General features: G+C 41.9%; 1 protein-coding gene across 3 annotated transcripts in view; it reads left to right on the top strand.

Annotated features, from left to right (window-relative positions):
- The window catches only part of Khdrbs3 (KH RNA binding domain containing, signal transduction associated 3), a 137,396-nt gene that overhangs the window by 41,500 nt on the left and 76,355 nt on the right, over positions 1-19,541 (top strand). For all 3 annotated transcript variants that reach the window (XM_050145278.1, XM_050145279.1, XM_050145281.1), the window contains exon 2: positions 8,146-8,264. In XM_050145278.1, coding sequence (XP_050001235.1) covers positions 8,146-8,264 — 119 coding nt within the window. The remainder of the gene's footprint in view (positions 1-8,145; positions 8,265-19,541) is intronic.

Raw genomic sequence — 19,541 nt, 5'->3', positions numbered from 1 at the left:
GATAATTGTTTAAGATAACTGTCCTTTGCAGAGTACTTAATGGTGTTTGCAATTAAAAGTGAGAAATGTGCTTTAACCCCTGGGTACAGCGAAAAGGTAGATTTTCTTTTCCTCAGTCCTGAATAGCAATTCTTTCTTCTGTACATTATTGACTTAAATCCTTACTAACTCATAATTAGTCAAACAGTCTGTGAACTTCATGAATATTTGACAAATGCTTTGAGTTATACGAAAGATAACCTCTTTAGTCTTTGGGGCAGCCAAGGGCGTTACTCGGTTTGGAAAGACAAGCCTGGCTCTCTTGTCATCCTTGCATAGCTCCATCTTCTCACTTGTGCTTTTTGTGGTTTGTGTCGTCACTGAGTCACAAATAGTTATTTTAGATCTCTCTTCTCGTATTATCTGATGAAGGTTGTCTGAAGCAGAGGAATGTGCCCACCTGTGTGACCATGAACCCAGTCTCCCATCCTCTTTCCGTGTGCACAGCTGGAGTTGCAGATGTTTGGCTGGCTGTGTGCTATTATGTCTGGAACTTCCTCTGCTGCTTCTCTTGGATTTCTTAGTACAGAGTGACTGTCAGTGAATGGAGTCAATTTCCTCTCCATACAGAAGTTCCCGGGCAATAAACTTAGTCTATTCTGTCTGCTTACTTCTTGGAAGATTTTTTTTTGTCTCAAAATCATCCTATTTAAAGGGTGGTATTTTATGGAACAGAAGAATTTGGTTCAGCCTGCTCTAGAGGCAAACTTCATCTCTGCCGTTTGTTTCGGGAGCAGGGAAGCAGTAGTTTCTGTTCTGAGCAGTATAAGGATCAAATGTATAGAAAACGTCCATTATATTGTCTACGATATACTAATTGCTGAACTTATTAGATTCCTTTTAATGTTAGGGTCCATCCAGTTTATCTTTACTATTTAGTCCTTATTGTTTCAAAATTGCAACAACCATTTTTATTAATAATTTAGTATTTAAGAGCCAGAACACAATAACTTCTGAAGGCTTTGGAATAAGGAGGCTAACTTAGATTTCATTATGCAATGAACAAGCATATCTTTGTATTTTTCTTTACTGTAATGTCATTGTGTGTGTGAGAGAGAGAGACACAGAGACAGAGAGATAATTAAGGAGAAATCGAGAGGACATTACAACAATACAGAGACAAGTGTTGGCAGTGGTGCAGAAACCTTGTACACTCTGGGGAAATGTGAATTAGTACAGCCCTGATGAAAAAATTATAGAAGAGATCTCAGAATTAAAACTAGGACTACCATTGAGCCTGGCATCTGTATGAGGGAAGTGCAGGCACTAAGCAGAAAAATGTCAGCCTTTGATGATGTTTCTCCTGGTATTATACACTGTAGCCAAGCTTTGGAGTCAACTCCCAGAAGTGGATAAATACATAAAGAAACTGTACAAACTGCCCCACGTATATGACTCAGAGAACACACTCCAGTCCACTGTCCTCATACCCTGAGATTATTAGGCTGCAGGAATCCAAAAAAGAGTTTGCCAAGGTGTCTGAGGAAGCCAGGAAGCCATTTCACTGGCTAGGCAGGTTCTTACTTGCTCTTGTTGGCTCTTTCCCATTGGAAAGGTGCAGTGTGTTTTCTTTTCCAGAGAGATGGTGCTATCAGAGCTGTTTCTCTTTTCTTCTATAGGAATATAGGGAGGTAGGCAGCCATCTTAAGTAATGCTGGCATTATTGTTCTTCTAATGGAATGAATAAATCACAGAGTAGTTTTTGTAAAAGCTCGCAGCCTTGGCTATCCTGGAACTTGCTCTGTAGACCAGGCTGCCCTGGAACTCAGAGGAATTCACTGCTTCCCAAGTGCTGGGATTAAAGGTGTGTGCCTCCAACACCTGACCCCAAAGACAGTTTTATTAAAGTTTGTGTGTGGGGAAGTAGGACATGCAAGTTGAAAATCTGACTATTTGCCAGGAAGAGGGGAAATGGAACACACACACACACAAAACAAAACAAAATACCCGCTTTTTAAGTTCAGCCTGGTGGTCAGGGAAACAGTGAAATCCCAGAGTGTCAGGGAGACGAAGATTAGGAATCCATATTCAGAGGACTCGGAGTGCCAGGCTTCTATTGTCTTAAGGCAAAGAATTGCGTGAGGGATGCATGACTGGCTGGAAATAGAAACAGTAGAGTGTGGTGACATACTCGTTTAATCCAAGTGCCTGGAGACAGAGAAAGGCAACTGAGTTCCAGACCAGTCTGGACTATATATGGAGTTTCAGGTCAGGGCTCCCAGAATGGGAATTGGCTAGTGAGATGAGGAAAGGGCCCCAAAATATTGAGCCCCTCTCCCATTTTGCCCTGTTGTCAAATGAAGCCTGGGTACAGGCTGTCTTCTGTTCCTAGTCTGCTAATCTTGATGTTTTAGTGTCTAGTCTCTGCTCCTCTGCCATACCTGCATTAACACTAGGAGTGTCCCCAAATGTAATGACAATCGAAGGCGCCTTTATTTTGTGCTCAGAATCAGAGTCGCTCCTGGAGAGTAGTAACGACAAAGAGTGAGGAGTGAGGCCTAGGCCTCGGATGTGTAGGGTGTCTTAGTCGTAGGAAGTAAGCCATAAATACAGTCCAGGGCCCAGCAGCATTACTTGGCTTTCTTAATTACCCACGAGATGCTAAATTAGTAATTTCATCTTCTTTCCTCTTTCCTTGTCCTTCTAGATCAGTATGACTGTCATTTCCTTATGTGTAGGTTTTTACCTTAAGTATTTTCTCTAAAAATATTTGTTCCAATTAATGGAAATTAGTTTGTTTCCAAGAGTGCTTACTACTTAGAGTGCCACTTTTTCCTTCATTACTGATGTGTTTACATGTGTGTATGAGGAGCTTACACATCCTTGCTAGGCAGTGACAGGTGTCTACTCTGCCTTGTCATTTGTTTCTTCTCATGGCACACTTTGCAAGATGAGGAGCTGAGTGAGTCGTTGGCGGTTAGGTAGGTTTTAGCAGGAAAAATGTCTGGTTTGGATGCAAGAGGTGTTCCTTTAGGCCTGCATTACTTAATTAAAATAATTTGTAATGGAAACATTTAGGAGGTTAGAAGTTAAAATTTTCTTTTCAGTCCAGCAGATGCAGTGAAACTGTAATTATCTGTTACATAGTGTTTCTGATGCCTGGAAATGCAATCCATAAGTCTTTAGATCAATCTTGAACCCCAACTGTACTGTTCTGCTTACTCTGAACTTGTTTTCTGAGTGTTGAGCGTGTATTTCATTCTACTTACATGAACTCCTCATTTTCCTATAGATTTTGTGACTCCTCTTGGTAGTCACATTGGTTGTGGTGATGGGCAAAGGCTATGGTTCACACCTCTTCTCCTCCACTCTGTAGGCTGGTCTCCATTAGTAAAGGCTGTGGTTCACACCGCTTTTCCTCCGCTCTGTAGGCTGGTCTCCATTAGTAAAGGCCGTGTTACCTTCGCTCTCTGTCTTGGTGGAGCTGGCTGATTATGTCTCTCACAGGTCTAGCACAGCCTCATGGCACAGCACCTTTTAAACACTACTAAAGCATGACGTTTAGAAGACCACTCAATCGTTAGCTGCCACCCCTTTATGTGTGTGCTCACTTGTTTCAGCTATCTTAAAACAGCTGCTCAGCCATCTAGAAACCATGCATGTGGCCCTTGCTGTGCCAGTATTAGAGGATGGACTCAGCAAAGGTGTAGGGACCGGCATCTGTCTTCCCTGGGCCCCATTCTTCTTCTGGGGAGTAGAAGACTGTGGGTCTGGGCAGCGGGAGGCCTGGGGTCTGGGTATGCTTTAACTTGGTGTTGGATACTGAACTGTATTTTTGGGTTGTTCTAGAGCTACAAAGTTAAACTAGAAAAAAATGCTGCCCTTCAAGAGCTCCCTGTTGTAGGGGCCTTTATTGTAAACGTGAAACACCAGGTAGAAGTTGTTTCTGTTGCGTTACTGTCCTGACTTTGAGTGCGCCATCTGCAGTCATGTTGACCTGCCTGCTTTTCACTTTCTCTGCACTGCCCAGTCTCCTTTCCTTTAGGGTGCTTCTGCTGCAGCAGCTGACATTAGTGCAGCTCCCTATTTGTTACTGAACTGTGTCATATTGACGCTAAGAATCTGGCCTGCCTTCTTGTCTCCACCTTACTCTGCCCAGCATTCTGTGAGAACCCAGGGCCAGGCACCAGGACTTCTGTGATCGTGAGGTTTTGTAACATTATAAGAAAAGCTTTTCGCAGTGTGTAGATGAGCACCCTTGCAGTAATGTCTCCTGGGCTGCACCCTCTCACTGAGAAATCCATACTCCATTGCCTGGGATTCTTCTTCACCAGGCCTTTTAAGAATTTAGGCCTGAATTTTTCCGATTTTTAAGTAATCTTGCACATCTCAAAGCAGTCGCCCCTTTCTGTAGCATTTGTGCACAATATTATGTTTGTCTCTGCCTTGCTCTGCGGATTCTCTTCATAGATCTCAGAACTTAATAGGCTTTAGGTACATGCTAGTTGGTATTGTCTCAGTACAGGTGAATGTCAGTCCATTAAAATATTACTGATTCTCCGGGCTCTCTGCAGGTAGTCTCCAAACCTCTCTGTATTTAAGTGAGATGCATTCCAGGTGGATTCCCTTCCTGGTCCCAGTGCAGAAGCCCAGGAAGAGAGGACCAAATGAGCTGTGAAGAGCTTTTCATTCCCAGCCAAAGTGTAAAACTTGAGTGTGGCCATCTCTTTATACATTTCACTTATAAAATTTATTTTTTAAAGGTGTTTTTTGAATTTAAAACAATTCTCTAAAACTTAATTTAAATTTTATACTTTTAAATTAATAATAATAGTCCCATAATTTAAAAATACAAAGCTACTCCTTCCCCTCCATGCAGCAGTTTACTTTGGTTACCATTTTCTTATTTACTGTAGGGAGATAATGTGTATACACAGTGAACTTATATCTTTGGGTATATTTTTAGAGGATTTGTATATATTGGTATATTTTATGTATTGGGTTAAAAAGAGGCCATTGCTTCAGAAGCTCTGGGCCAGGAAATTAACAGATTAACAAACAGCATTAGTTACTCTTCTGAGCAACCTGAAATAGGAAGAGTTTAGATAGCCCAGCGTTCTAGGGAATATAGTGCATCCATGTAGCATGGTAACAGTGTAGCAGTGTATGGCTGTTGGTCCCCTGTACCTTTGATCTGCGAGTGGAGAGCGCATACAAAGTTAAGCACAGTCTAAATTCCCAAGCCCTCCCCCGACCCGTAACCCACTTCCTGCAGCAAGACTCCCATCTCCTACTCTTCTACACTATACTAGCATGCAAACAGCTGAGGACCAAAGGTTCAGTCACAGGGGCCCATGGGGACATTTCACATTCAAACAAAGCACCAACTGAGACTAAAGCAGATGTTACTGGAACCGTTTCTGAAATAACAGCGGTTTGGGTCTGTGACTTGAAAACAGCATTACCTACCTCTGTATTCTCCGAACCCTCCATCGCATGTTGGTTTGCTTCTGAGTGGGAAGGTGGCTGTGAATTCAGTGAAGGTGTGTGATACCAGGTGTGAGCTGAGAGCAGTGAAAGTCAGAGCCCCAGGTGTCTTTCCAGGAACTCTGATGGGATCCTTGCTTGCTGCCTTCATTTTCATAGCCAGCAAAAGGGACGCATGAATCTGTGGGGAGCTTCAGGAATCTGAGCTACTTTTCTGTCCTAAGTAACATAGGCTAGGCATCCAATCATAGACAACTGTCTTGATTTTGCAGGTTGTCTGGTACCGTTGTACACCCCCCCACACACACACATTGTATTTTGCTGGATTTCTTGAAAACATCACAACTACTCATAATCATCAAATAAACATACAACAAAATTGTAGTTGATTGGCTTACAGCGATGAGATAGTTCAGTAGTTCAAGTGATTGCCTTGAAAATGTGAGGACCAGAGTTCAGATCTCTAGACACTCATGTAAATGCCACAGATGCACAGACAGGACCCCTAGAGCAGCTTGGCTAACAAGACTGGTGATATCAGTGAGCTCTGGGTTTGACTGAGACACCTTGCTTCAGTGGGTAAGTCAGGGTGGGGGCAGACTATCAAGATGTTTCCTGCACTAACCTAACCTCTGTATGCGAGGATGTGCACCCAGGCTCCCTTGTATTGACACTCTATCAAAGCATGCATGCATCCCACACAAACGTGAAAAATGGGGAACAGCCTAGTTGTTTTAAAGGAAATTTTAGTTTACCTAGTTTGTTAACTCTTTTGTCAAGGATTATTTCTAATTATTACATGAATAGATAATAAAAGATGGGATTCATTTTCTTTTACTAATTAAAACTGAAGTCTTGGATTATACTCAGTGAAGCAGCTGACTTTTGACTTGTTTCTGTTTAATTACTTGTCTCTCTCCCAACTACATGACCCCCCTCTTCCACTAAGATGAATTAATGCTGCTCATAAGTGCATAAGGAGTGGGCCAACCACTGGAGCTTAGTCAGCCTACCAGTGGCCACACCCCCAAAGAATGAGTCTCCCTCAGCTCCCAGCTCCTCCATTAGGTAGGAGACCTTTTAAGTGCCTCCCTCATCCATATTGGAATTTTGGCTGGCTCGTTTTATACAGGTAACTGCAGCTACTAATTAAAGCTAACGAGTAGTGAGAAAGTTTCTTTGTAGGATATTTATGTTCTTTGGCCAACATATGTGATGTCTTCAGCAATTGGGTCTTGCTTTGTGGCTCTGGTGGGCAACCAAGAGCACTGCTGTAGCCTGTGTTGTTTTGGAGAGCTCTGGGGAGATGTCTTGTGTCTGGTGATGCAGTTTTTGTTTAATAGCCATGTCTTCCTGGAGCAGCACTGACCATTTATGCAGACTTCTTCCATTTGAACTACTACTTAAAAAATACATTTTAAAATTATTGTACTAACTGGTAAGCTTCCACAAAGTGTTTTCATAACCCTTAGCTTTGGTTAGTTCATCTCCTACCTCCACCCCCTTTTATACTTATCACTCTTAACCACCACTGTGCCATGTGTCAATAAGATAGGTTTCCATATACCCTTCCTCTGGGTTACTCCAAAGGACTTAGTGCTTTTTATTGAAGAATAAAACTTATTAGTTTATCCTACCAATGACTCTGAAATTTTCCAACTTGGTGTTTATTTATGGGAAATGCATGAGCATTTCTCATCTACAGATCCGTTCCTTCCTCTCATATCCTCCCCCAGCACTCTAGTTCCTGTTGCAGTGTCTCCTGGCACCGTCAGACCTCTAATGCCAGCCAGGTACCCAGCGATTCTGCCTGGAGTTTGGACGAGAGTGGGGCATGTGTGCATACCACCCCGACTGCATCCACAGTCTCCCAGGACAGAGAGGCAGACACACACACACACACACACACACACACACACACACACACGAGTTAAATAAGCAAGCCATCCCCCTTTGTGCACTCATGTCATCCCTAGCCCTTGCTCTTTCTCTGAGCCTGTCTCTTGCAGTTGTTAGGGGTGAAAGGTCATAAAAGTACTTGCAGTGGAAGCACCCGAACCAGGGGCTGTAGACGATACAGAGTGAGAGGCAATGTATGCTCTTTCTAGACTCTGAGCCTTGCCCGTGGCAGGTGCTGGATGACAGTAAATGTTTGTAGAAATAGGATTTCCAAACCAACTTAGAGACAGTTTTTAAAAAAAAATTACAAAAAATTGAAACAAAACTATGATTAAATAATTTTCCACCTTCCCTTTCCTCCCTTCAACCCCCCTTATGCCCCTCCTTGTTCTTCTGTTTTGTGTCTTTGAGCCAATTCTTGACAGTACAGGCTTTAGAATGCCAGGCAAGAGCAGTTACTAGGGCGCTGGTGCTGAGTAATGCTGATCTGAGCTCCCAGGGGGCTTAATCATTAATTTCTGTTTAATTGTTTGATTTTGTCTTTGTCCATTTTTCCCTTCGTTTGCACGTATAGCTGAGGGCTGCTTTGAGAGCTGTGCTTTGTGCCTTTTTCATTTGTGAAGATTTCATTAGTAGAATAGGAGATGTGTCATTACTAGAAAAAATGTCAGTTTAACAGTCTGCATTTCTGCCTTTGGTTTCCTTCCACAGTTAGCTAGCCAGACCCCACACCTGCAGGCCCGTGTCACATAGTTCATGGCTCTCTTTTTGCCTCCACAGAAATAGAAAAATTTCAGAAAGGAGAAGGCAAGGATGAAGAGAAGTACATTGACGTGGTGATAAACAAGAACATGAAGCTGGGACAGAAAGTGCTGATTCCTGTGAAGCAGTTTCCCAAGGTAAGGCATGAACCGTGGGCTGCTGCTGTCCTGAACCCCGGGGAGCAGAGGCTATTTGGCTCACACACATTTGAAGCTAGTTCAAACTTTATAGTGAACTTAGTCATTTGATTCTTTTGCTTGTTTGTTTGATGTCAGAATAAATTGTGGAGTCATTTAAAATATGAAATCGAGTGGTTTAGAACTATGATTGTTTATGTGACATGCATAGAACTGTGTCAGGCATGTGCATACGTAAGCACCTGTTGGCACAGACTTTCTCTCATGTGTCATATGTGGTCATATATAGGTTTATTCATAGGTTTATATAGTGTTCATTTCTTTGAGTTGCAGAGGGAGAATCCTTACCTACTGTGCTGGGGCTAGTTTAGACAGTTTTCATTTTGATGATATTATACATTACATTGCAGGAATGTTGTATTTATTACAAGTCATTTTCTGCAGGTAGGTTTATTCTTCAGGCCAAATGCCAAGTATTAAAATGGAGCTATGTTCAATTTTTCAAAGAATTCCTGTTCCTTTTCCCCCTGAAGTAGTTGCACAGCGTGTGGTATCCATAGGTAAAGCAGTTGGATGGTGCCTGCCTGGGCTCCGTCTGCAGTGTGTTGCACTCTCGGGGTTTTGTTACTCATTCTGTTTTACATTGGTCTTTTCTTGTGCTCTGATGACTAACAGCTCTGGGCACTTGTGCCTACTGTTGTGAAGGACATGTTGTTTGACCCGTTTATCTCTTGGCTGCATGTATTTTGATGACTGACTGCGAGGAGCTGTTTACAGGTCAAGGTACAAATCTTTTATCATTTTAGCTTTTACATTAAGGGTGGTATTGCATCTCAAATGAGTTTTGTAAATTGTGTAACTTAGAGGTTTTTCTGTGGGTTTGCCGTGTCCTTCAGCAGTCCCTTGTTGGAAACTTAACCCTAGACTTGACTGTTAATCATGTTTGGAGGTGAGACCTTTGGAAGGTGCTAGAATTAGACAGTTCACAAAGGTAGGGCTGCTTTGATGGCATTCATGGCTTATAAAATCAGGTAGAGAGACCTTGAGTTTAGCCCCATGTAAAGGCTGGCCCTAGCAGATAATTTGTAGCTTTAGCAGTAGGTACAGAAAGCCAGTTACTCTGTAAGAGGAGGGCCCGCTTGTTTGTCCCAGCTGCCCGGCTAGTTCACACACGAAATAACCACACAGAAATTGTATTCATTAAAACACTGACTGATAGGCCCATTAACTCTAGCTTCTTATTGGCTAAGTCTTACATCTTAATTTAACCCATTTTTGCCGCGTGTCAGTGGCTTACCAGCAAAGCATGTCTATCTCTGGCTGTGGATTCGTGGCATCTCCTTGACTCTGCTTTTTTCCTCCCAGAATTCAGTTCTGTCTTCCCCGCCTACATAAATTCTGTCCTGTCAACAGGCCAAGGCAATTTTTTTTATTCATTATTGAAAGCAACACATAGTCAGAAGGGCCTCCTACACCATTTCCCCTTTTCTGTTTAAACAAAATGGAAGGCTTTCACTTTCACAGAGCAGAACTACATATAACAAAACAGGTATCAAGTAAGAACTACAGTTACAATATTTATATCTACTTTATCTTTTATTATAACTAAGGAAAACTATAACTATAAATTCTTCAACTCCATCAAAGACTCCAGAAGGATATAATATTACCTAAGTAAACAGGAAGTTCATTGTAAGCAACTTCCAAAACTCTAGAAATGACAGAAATCTCACTGCCTGTACAGTTATCCAAAGCGCTTCTGTACTGCTGGGGCATCCATCTTCAGCCTACAANAAGGAAAACTATAACTATAAATTCTTCAACTCCATCAAAGACTCCAGAAGGATATAATATTACCTAAGTAAACAGGAAGTGCATTGTAAGCAACTTCCAAAACTCTAGAAATGACAGAGACATCTCGCTGCCTGGACAGTCATCCAAAGTTCTTCTGTACCATTGGGGCATCCAATTTTCAGCCCTCAGGCCCATAGTATCCAGCAGATTTTTCCAACGGAAATTTCAGAGACAGGTCAGTCACTTTCTTTTGTGTCCTCTAGAATGTCTCGCAGACTCGTTCATGAAGCAGGAACCCCGAAGGATCATCTCACATTTAGGCAAGTTCACTGGTCATTTCTCTGCGGTTCCTGCATGTCCAGGCAAGAGCAATTTCTTGCCCAAATGTCTAAGGAGCCTCTTCGATGCCCATCTTCCTCTTGAAATAATTGGTGCTGCCAGGAGCAGATGTGCCTCACCATCATAAAAAGTCCTAAATTTTTAAAACATTTAAATGCCATATTCTGAAAGATTTGAAGAATACCTATCTAACTGAAATATATCTCTATACATCTAGAAAATCTAACATTATTACAAGCTTGATTATTAAAGATGACTCTCTATTAACCTATATTTCTTAATTGTACATTGCATTTTTAAATGAGTTACACAATCACAATACCTTAATCAAGATCAGAAATACATATAACAAAATTGACCTTAAATTTGTATCAATAAGCCAAGATCTATACCAAAGCAAATTATTCATCTCTATAGCATATTCCTCTTTAAATGTAAACAATTATAAACTATTTGGGAATATGGGCATAGTTCTGCCCATAGTACTACCTGCTGCTTGGGGGCACTGTTAAATAGATCTTTCATGGTGTATCCTGTGTGCTAGGTTCATCTCAGTCAGCAGTTGGGTGAAGTAATTTTTGGGGGATGTTCTTGGCAACCTTTCAGGGGATCTTAAAAACAAATTATTTGTGATACTCTTGAGTTAATGCTGGAAATGCAAATTGATGGAATTCTCTGGGCACAGCAGATCTAGGTAGCCTTTGGCACTCCCATCCCTGAGCGCTTGTGAGCATGCTTTAAATTGTGCCTGCATTAGCTCCCAGCTTCTCCTAGGTCTTTTCTTTCCAAGTAGGAGCCGGAAGCTGCTTCCTTCCTTTTCATCTTTTCTGAGAACTTTGATCCACATTGACTGTGAATTTTGCTGAATGTTTTCTTTCCTTTGTTGGGGTAAATACTAGGTATTGCTTACCTTGTTTACAGACTGAATATTAAGTTTTGATTGCTCTGAATTAATCCTTTGTTAAAGGCTACTTGATAAAGACATTGATTTGCATACTAATGGATTCAGAATCATATATATCCTCCAGTGATAATGTTCTACACCTTGTATGTAATATTTTTGTAGGATTTTGTTGTTGGTTTTATGTTGTTTTTATAAAGTGAGAGCGTGCTCTTCGTTGCTGTCTCTTTCAAAGGCTTGGGTAGAGTTCACTCAGAGCTGCCTGGCCTGGTGCTTGGTGATGGATTCACTGACTGTTGTGACACTAGTTATATTTGCTAGTTGGGTTTTTCTGAAAAAGTCATTTTTATGGGGCTTGCCCATTTCATCATATTTTAAATACTGTTCCTTCACATCCATATTGTGATTCTCTCTCTAGAGTTCAGTGGGCCCAGTGCACTCCCTCTGATGTCCTCAAATCATTCCTAGCATTCTGCTTGCTTGCTTTTGTTAGCTACATTTTTGTTTGATGGTTGCTTTTTCCTCCTGTTCTTCAGATTAGATTTTCATTGTTGTATTTATTTTCTCTGTTGTATTCATTTTTTATTAATTCCACCAGGTAAATGTCAGCTACAGTCATTAATGTGTATGTTACACTTTTCTCTTGCCTGTTTTTTTTTTAACCCCATTTACTCCAAGAGTTATTTGCATATTATTCTGGTGTGTGTGTGTATGTGTGTGTGTGTGTGTGTGTGTGTGTGTGTGTGTGTCTAAGTGTCTAAGATGGGAGCTCTTGATAAATGTGTGAGTGCACCACTGTGTGTATGGAATTCAGAGAAAAACCTTGGGTGTGGGTCCTGGCCTTTGACCTTGTTTGAGACAGACTGGCTCTTGTGGTTGGTCCCAGCTGCTTACTTCAACTAGCTGGCCCACAGCTGCTGGGGATTCTTCTGCCTCAGCTTCCTGTCTCTGGGGATTGCAGATGGATGCTTCTGCACCTAGCTTTACCTGGCTTTTGGGGCTCACAGTCAGGTCTCCAGCTTTTCAGATGCTAGCTTCCTTTACACCATCAATTCAAGCAGATGCTTGGAACTCTTGGTAGGTTAGTTCTGAAGTCTTGGTCTTGTCATTAGATTAGGTTAGCACTCTCTTAACTTGAAGAGTTGTGATGTCTGTTGTGTTGAGTAATTTTAGATTCTATCCCAGACATTATAAATGTCCATTCTGGCAAGGCTCAGCTCTGTTACAATTCTCTGAACTACACTAATGTCTTGTTAGTAGCTAATTAGCCAGATTCTATTCAGACTGTAATTAATAAGAACTGAACTCTTTTTTTTTTTTTTTTTAAAAAAGCTTGACTTTGCATCTACAGCCAGAGTATATGGTAAGAGGCAGCCTTAGATCTTCGCAGATCTTCTGTTCTAACTCTTTCGGGGTTTCTTCTTTCAGAATGTGCCTGTTTTCTGTTGCTTTCCAGTGATCACAATAGTCGACTTTGATTTTTTTGTTCAGACATGGACAGTTTATGGTTGACACCTGTAGGTTTCACACTGTGACCAGCTTTACTCTTTACAGAGTTCGGCAGATACATTTTTATATAAATAGAAAGTGTGGCCGTTACTAAGCGAAAATGGCGCATGGGATGGATAGGATGATGAGCAGACACAGCAACTCCTTTAATAATATTTGGGTACATGATAATAACTTTGAAATTGATACTTTGTTATATATGAGTTCATTATAAAGTAATACATAAATATAGTATCTTAAAATTAATATTCCTTTTCAGTATCAACTTTGAGATAGGAAGACATGTAATTTCTGTGAATAACAGATTCAGGCACAGTGCATTTGTTTACAGTGTCCGTGGCAGGCTGGATGCCTCCCATCAGCATCTCCTAGCCACCCTCTGCAAGCAGCTTTGCATGAATATGTGTAGAGCTGCTAGTGTCAGTTAGCTCTCAACTGGAGGAGAGTGGATGACTGTCCCTCGGAGCAGCTACAGGGACAGTGCAGTTCTTTATGGAGTAGATAATGGCTGCAGGCTTTGAGCTTCTGCAGCAAGAGAGAACTGTTGGGTGTGGAATTCTAGTTTATAAAGAGCCTTAAACTTAATGAATTATTTTCTCCTGGCACTGGTTTTGTGACTGACATTTGAGGGTCTTTCCTGAACTGAGTTTGTTATGGGAAAACTATAGCGATTCAGTTATTGTCTCAAACTCACTTGAATGGGAAATACAAGTGATTACAGGACAGGAGGGTCATTTGGGCACATTTATAGAGTGTTGCTTTGAGGAAGGTCCTCTCTTGCAGAGGTCATCCGTGCCAGGATCACAAGTAAAAGACATGCTGACATTTGGTGTTTCCTCCAGGTGCTGAGCATGGATATAGATTATTTCATTTGGTCATAAATATTATTTCCACAAGATACGCGGATTTGAATAGAAGACATGAAGGAATTGGTTAAGGGTGAGAGTATAGGGTCTACTGAAGCTAGAGGGACTGCATACTTTTCTAGACTAGAGCGACTTGAGCTTTCTTAGAGGATGTGGGGTTCTGTTTCAGGAAGCATGGCCCAAGCAATCTCGTGTTGAAGGGGATGCATTAAGACAGGTCTTAATGTTTACTGACTTCTTCCTTTTTTTCTCCTTTGGAGTGGATTACAGGCAGTTTCAGATCCAGCTATTCAGTAGTTTACCCCATGGAAGTTGTTGGTCTAGTGTGTGTATGTGGTGAATATATAACGCGTGAATACATTAAAGGTTGTGATTTTCAGAGGCAGCTTCTTCCCCATGGGATTTATGTGAAACTCTTGTTTTAGGTGTAAAACTGACAGTGACAGTTTCCCTGTAGAAATAAGATGGTGCCATTTGTAGTTAATTGTCTCTATTACTTTGTCTGGGGGTTAGTTTATTTGTGGGGAACAGCGCAGTTTTTATGAATATGTTTTGGGCCCCCTGTGGTCCTTCACCCCCACTCATACAGTGTGGTTCTTGAAAATGCGTGGGAATACAGTGCTATCTATGATCACATGCAGTGAATTGGCCCTCACTTTAAACACTGTCATTTCTCTGTTGTAACATGAAAAATCCTGACTTCTAACATTTTAACATTTGCATTGGTATCACCTTGCTATACAGTTGATCACACAAACTAATTCCTCCTGGTTAACTAAAACTTGTTATCAGCATCGCCATTCCTACCCACTCTTTCTGTACTCAACCTCTTTTGGAGACCACACAGGTCATGGGGTTTGTGTCTCTGTAGCTGGTGTATTTTATTTAGCATTAGTTGTCACAGTGATGTGATTTTTTTTTATTGTGTCACCATGCTCCATTCTGTATATATCTCACTTTTTAAATTCTGTATTTTCTGATGGGCATTTTGGTGGTTTCTGTCCTTGGCAGTTGTGGCTAAAGCAGTGAGGTTGGGACCACAGGCCTCTCATTAAGATGCTGATGGGATCAGCATCTGCATTAGAATTTGCAGTGCTCTGATGGAATACCAGCTCCACAGGGCTGTAGGGAGTGAGGATTGGAGCCACAGCTGCAAAGGTTCCATCCATCCTGGCAGGCTGGGGTGACAGAGCAGAGCAGAGAAGCTCCCACTGTGGGACCCAGAAGCAGACACACAGATGGAGATGGAGAGAGGAGAGAGAGGAGAGGAGTCACCACGTGACTCCCTTTTTCACACTGTGTTGTCTACCATAAACAAAATCCTGAACGTTCACGTAAACAAGTAATACGTATAACTGCACTGCTGTTATAAGGTGCATGAAGTATGTATGCTCAGAAGCCTGTTTGCAGAGTGGGAAGAAGAGTTGGTGTTAGGAGCTAGTGTGACTTTGTCTCGTATGCTGCTCTTGTGCCCCTCAGCCCCGAGCCTGTCGCTTGTTCTCTAAATGTCCTGCCATACACCTGTTGGCTCTTCCATTTGGATGCAGTGTAGACAGACTTGATGGCCGAAACTGAGCCTGTAGGTGCTCGTGACCGTTTTGGATCTTTTCCTCTTGTTTTGTTTTCTTTATTACAGTAAACAAGTACTGCAGTTTATTTACGAGTCTGTCCCCAGCCTAGGATGTAGTTTTTGCCTCCTTGCTACCCCTTCATTAGCCGCCACCCTATTTTCGACTCCCTTCATCTTCCCTTCTCCCAGTCTTGTCTCACTTTGTGGATGCTGCCCTCCCTCACCCACACTGGAGTAAGAGCCCCTTATCCACATCCGCTTCTTGACTTTGACTTTAAATCCTCCGGTTAATCCCCTGCTTTCTAACCTAGTATGATCTTTGATTTTCTGAATTAATGTTTTCCAGCTATCTTACATACATCTTCCACTGGCAAATTCAACTGTGATTGAATGGTGATGAGACGTATGTAAGCTAGGAGTCTCTAAGTGTGTGTCACCTGCATGTCAGTCACTGCCCACATCTTTGCCTCCTTGCTCATAGAATCTGGAGAAATTACTTGTAATCCCCATTGATTTTTTTTTAAAAGATTTGGTAATGTCTGAGTACATTGGGTTCTCTACCATTTGCGAATCCCATGTTAAAAGCAACACTCGATAGAACAGTGGTGTACTTTACCACAAATAATAGTTATATTTGCTAGGAAAAGTAAGACATTGAAATAATAGCATATATTGGCAGCTTAAATATGTTGCAATAATCTCAGCAGCAAAGAAAGTTGACATAAACTGTTGAGTGGCACCATTAGCTTTGAGGGGCAAAGAAGCTTTAATTTCATAAGTATTTACTGAGAAGCTACTATGCAGGAAAGAGAAAATCGAAGTAGGTTTTGCATAGTCTAAGAGAATGTATAATGTTAACGGTGGAAAGCAGCCATCTCATTAAACAATAGAGGCTGAAGGCTGAATTAATGTCAGAGAGGTGTGGCCGGAATCTGAAGGAGTGATGGAGGTGGCCGGAATCTGAAGGAGTGATGGAGGTGGCCGGAATCTGCAGGAGTGATGGAGGTGGCCGGAATCTGCAGGAGTGATGGAGGTGGCCGGAATCTGCAGGAGTGATGGAGGTGGCCGGAATCTGAAGGAGTGATGGAGGTGACTTGGAGAGTGCCAGGTGCAGTGGGAATGTCATGAGAACACTTTCCTCAGCTGAAATTATCTCTGCATCCAGGGTATTCTGCTGAGTCCCACACCCATTTTCTTTATTGATTTTTTTTTCAACCAGTGGTAGCACAGCAGTGGTATTTTAAAGATGTAAATGTGCATTTTTATAAACCTTCATACATGGGAGGTATAGGGGCCTGGGCACGCCTGAAGTGATGTGCTGAAGGTGCTGATGGTGGCCATCCGTGGGCCTGCTTCATCTGCTTCTTAGTCTATTGCTTTCTCAAATTAGTTTTTAATGTGTACTTTATATTATATTCAAACACCAAAAAATTACCCGAAGCCTCTTTTTCTTTAACTTAATTCAGCTTCATCTCTAGAGAATATATTAACATTGTTTGATCTGTACCTCAATTGTTTTATATTGTCCTGGGATATATATTCTTTTTAAGAATTTTAAATGCACATTAAAATTTTATAACGTCCTTGAGTAGAAGACACTCTTGGTCTGTTAGCACTTATAGTCCAGAAATTTGGGTCCTGCCATCTGTCCCTGTGGTGTATTCTATGCTTGATTGTATTTAAGGCCCCAGTAGTTACTGATAAAACTTGAGTATTAATTTGGGTTTGTATTTTCCACTCAATTTTGTATGTATGAAACTGCCCAGTGACAGTGAGCTCACAAGCTGGTCCCTGTTGTCAGCGCCAGTTCACCAAGCAGTCCCATTTCTGTGACTGTGTGGTTTCTGTTGTCAGCGTCAGTTCACCAAGCAGTCCCATTTCTGTGACTGTGTGGTTTCTGGTGACCCTAAGCTCTTTATTCCAGTGCCCATTCCTAATGCTAACTTTAGACTCTGTACAGTGATGTGTGCTGATGTTGCAGAATGACAGAGGGATTGTTGAAGAAGAGACAGGGCTCGAGGTTACTGAAGGCAAACACAGAGCTGACAGATGCCAGGACAAGTGTCTGTAGGGGACCAGGTGAACATTGCTGAGGATGTGTACAAAATGGACATGGTGAGAAGGATGCGTGTTTGGATGGTTTGCTGAGGGGTAGATGGCTCCTCCTGTGTTCCCCTAGCACAGACATATCATTACTGTGTGCCTGTAAGTATTTTTGAGTCTTTTTTAAAATTTTTTTTTAATGTACGAGTGCTGTGCATGGGCATCAGGTCCTATTATAGGTGGTTGTAAGCCACCATGTGGGTGCTGGGAATTGAACTTAGGACCTCCAGAAGAGCAGCCAGTGCTCTTACCTCTCTAGCACTTTAAGTTTTTTTTTAATTAAATTTTTATTGTGTGTGTGTGTATGAACACACGTATGAGCAGTTGTGAAGTCCAGAAGAGAAACACATGTGAGCAATTGTGGAGTCTAGAAGAAAACTTTTGAAACTCTGTTCATCTCTTCTATGTAGCTGTAGAAGATTGAAAGATTGATTACAGGTGGAGAAAAATAGGACTTTCTCAACATAAATGACAAAAGGCAGATACTAAGGTATTCTCTTTCATGATCTTGCATCCATCTTTGGTCTGGTGTATTCAGGTTTGAGTTTTCTGGTATGGTTTCAATATGTCCGTGTGTGCGTGACTTCTGGTTATGTTTGGTAAGTTATAGGTAGTAATGCCTTACTTGTGTGAATACTATAGCTATTGGTCTGCACGGTGGTTTGGTTTGCTCTGCACAGAAGATAGTTGTTGCTGCCATAGCAAGATGCAGAATAACTCTCTGAGCATGTGCATCCACAGTGGAGTCACTCAAGGCAAGGCACGGCCTGGAGGAGCTCAGAGCTAGCAGAAGGACTCAACATTGGAAGCACACTTATGGTTTTTACATTTTGTTTGTTTTGGGCTGTCAGTGATCAGATCCAAGACCTTTTGCATTCTAAGCAAGTGCTCTCCCTCTGAGCATCAGCCCCAGGGACAGGACCTGCGTGTTCTGAAGTCCTTTTGTTCCCTTCTTGTCCAAAGGATGGTCTTACAGCTTTACTGATTTATATGCGCCTTTCCCAACATAACAACAAAAGATGGCAGGTGCTCAGGTTCCTGATCCTAAGGTTATTACTTTTATTGCTTCCCCCTTCCCCCACACACTTTGTTCACTTTAGGGTTAGATTGTTTCTGGCACTGCATGGAGGGTTAGGAAAGGGCCTTGGGGTGGAGATTTCAGAGCTGAATAAAGTATGTTCTCCAGTACCAAGCATCCAAGGAAATGTTTTCAAACAGTTTAGTTTATATAGCAAGAAATGCAGTTAGACTCAACATAGAAAGTAATTGTTGCTTGTTACTGTAACCCTACCCAACTCTTACCCATGGTTGGTGTGGTCATGGACCCTAGAGGAGGACCTGCTGCTGCTGCTTTCCTAAACAAGCCAGTATAACTTTCTAACTGCATCCTAAATACTTATCACCCATACATACGTGGCTCTCACCCCTCAACTAGGAAGCTTTTTGCAGTACATGGGGGCCTCTACAGAGATCCTCAACTGGTCAAGATGGAGGGAGTAAATGACTGGAGAGCCCAGCTTCAGCGGGCACATGGATAATGCAGCATCTCTTCTTAATGCTCAGGGATCATGAAGGAAGATGGGGTGGACCAGGACTTATCTGTGAGGCAGTGTTTCAGAGACATGACAGGGAAGCTGCACACTTGGAATAGTAACAAAAAATGGCTGTGTAAACAAGACTTGAAAAGTGGCAGTGCCTGTTAACATGTTATCCTGCACTGGGGAAATCCCACAAGGTTCCACCTCCATTGAAGAATTAAATACAGGCTATCAGTGGCTATGGGAAGAGGAAGAGTCAGTCTCCTGTGAGGAAGGAGAATGTAGGTTATCCAATCACAAGTGGTCAGCTCTCAACACAGTCTTCACACATACATATGAGCAGTTTCAAATGGACTCAGCAGATTGTGTGGACACACGTGTGTATGGAAGGATGGTGGATGTAACAATAAGTGGAGTTCATGGATTTGAAATGGGTGAGTGGGGGATTGTGAAAATCAAAAAAAATTCAAAGGAGAAAACCTTGTTTATTAATTGGTCATTCTATAAAGGAAATCAAAGAATCAACATTATGCAAGAAATATAGTTGTGTTCCTCAAAAGGGCCAAATCAGGAAAAATAATAGAAACTTGGAGGTGCAGTTCAAGTGATCCACTGTCTAAACTTAGAGGTCCAGCTCAGGGGTTCACTGTCCAAACA

Source organism: Alexandromys fortis, unplaced genomic scaffold (assembly GCF_014885135.2).
Source record: "Alexandromys fortis isolate MF-2015 unplaced genomic scaffold, M_Fortis_MF-2015_v1.1 scaffold_2_1_26212458, whole genome shotgun sequence".
Lineage (NCBI taxonomy): Eukaryota > Metazoa > Chordata > Mammalia > Rodentia > Cricetidae > Alexandromys > Alexandromys fortis.
The sequence above is the reverse complement of the archived record's forward strand: the minus strand, read 5'-3'. Positions and strand labels throughout refer to the sequence as shown.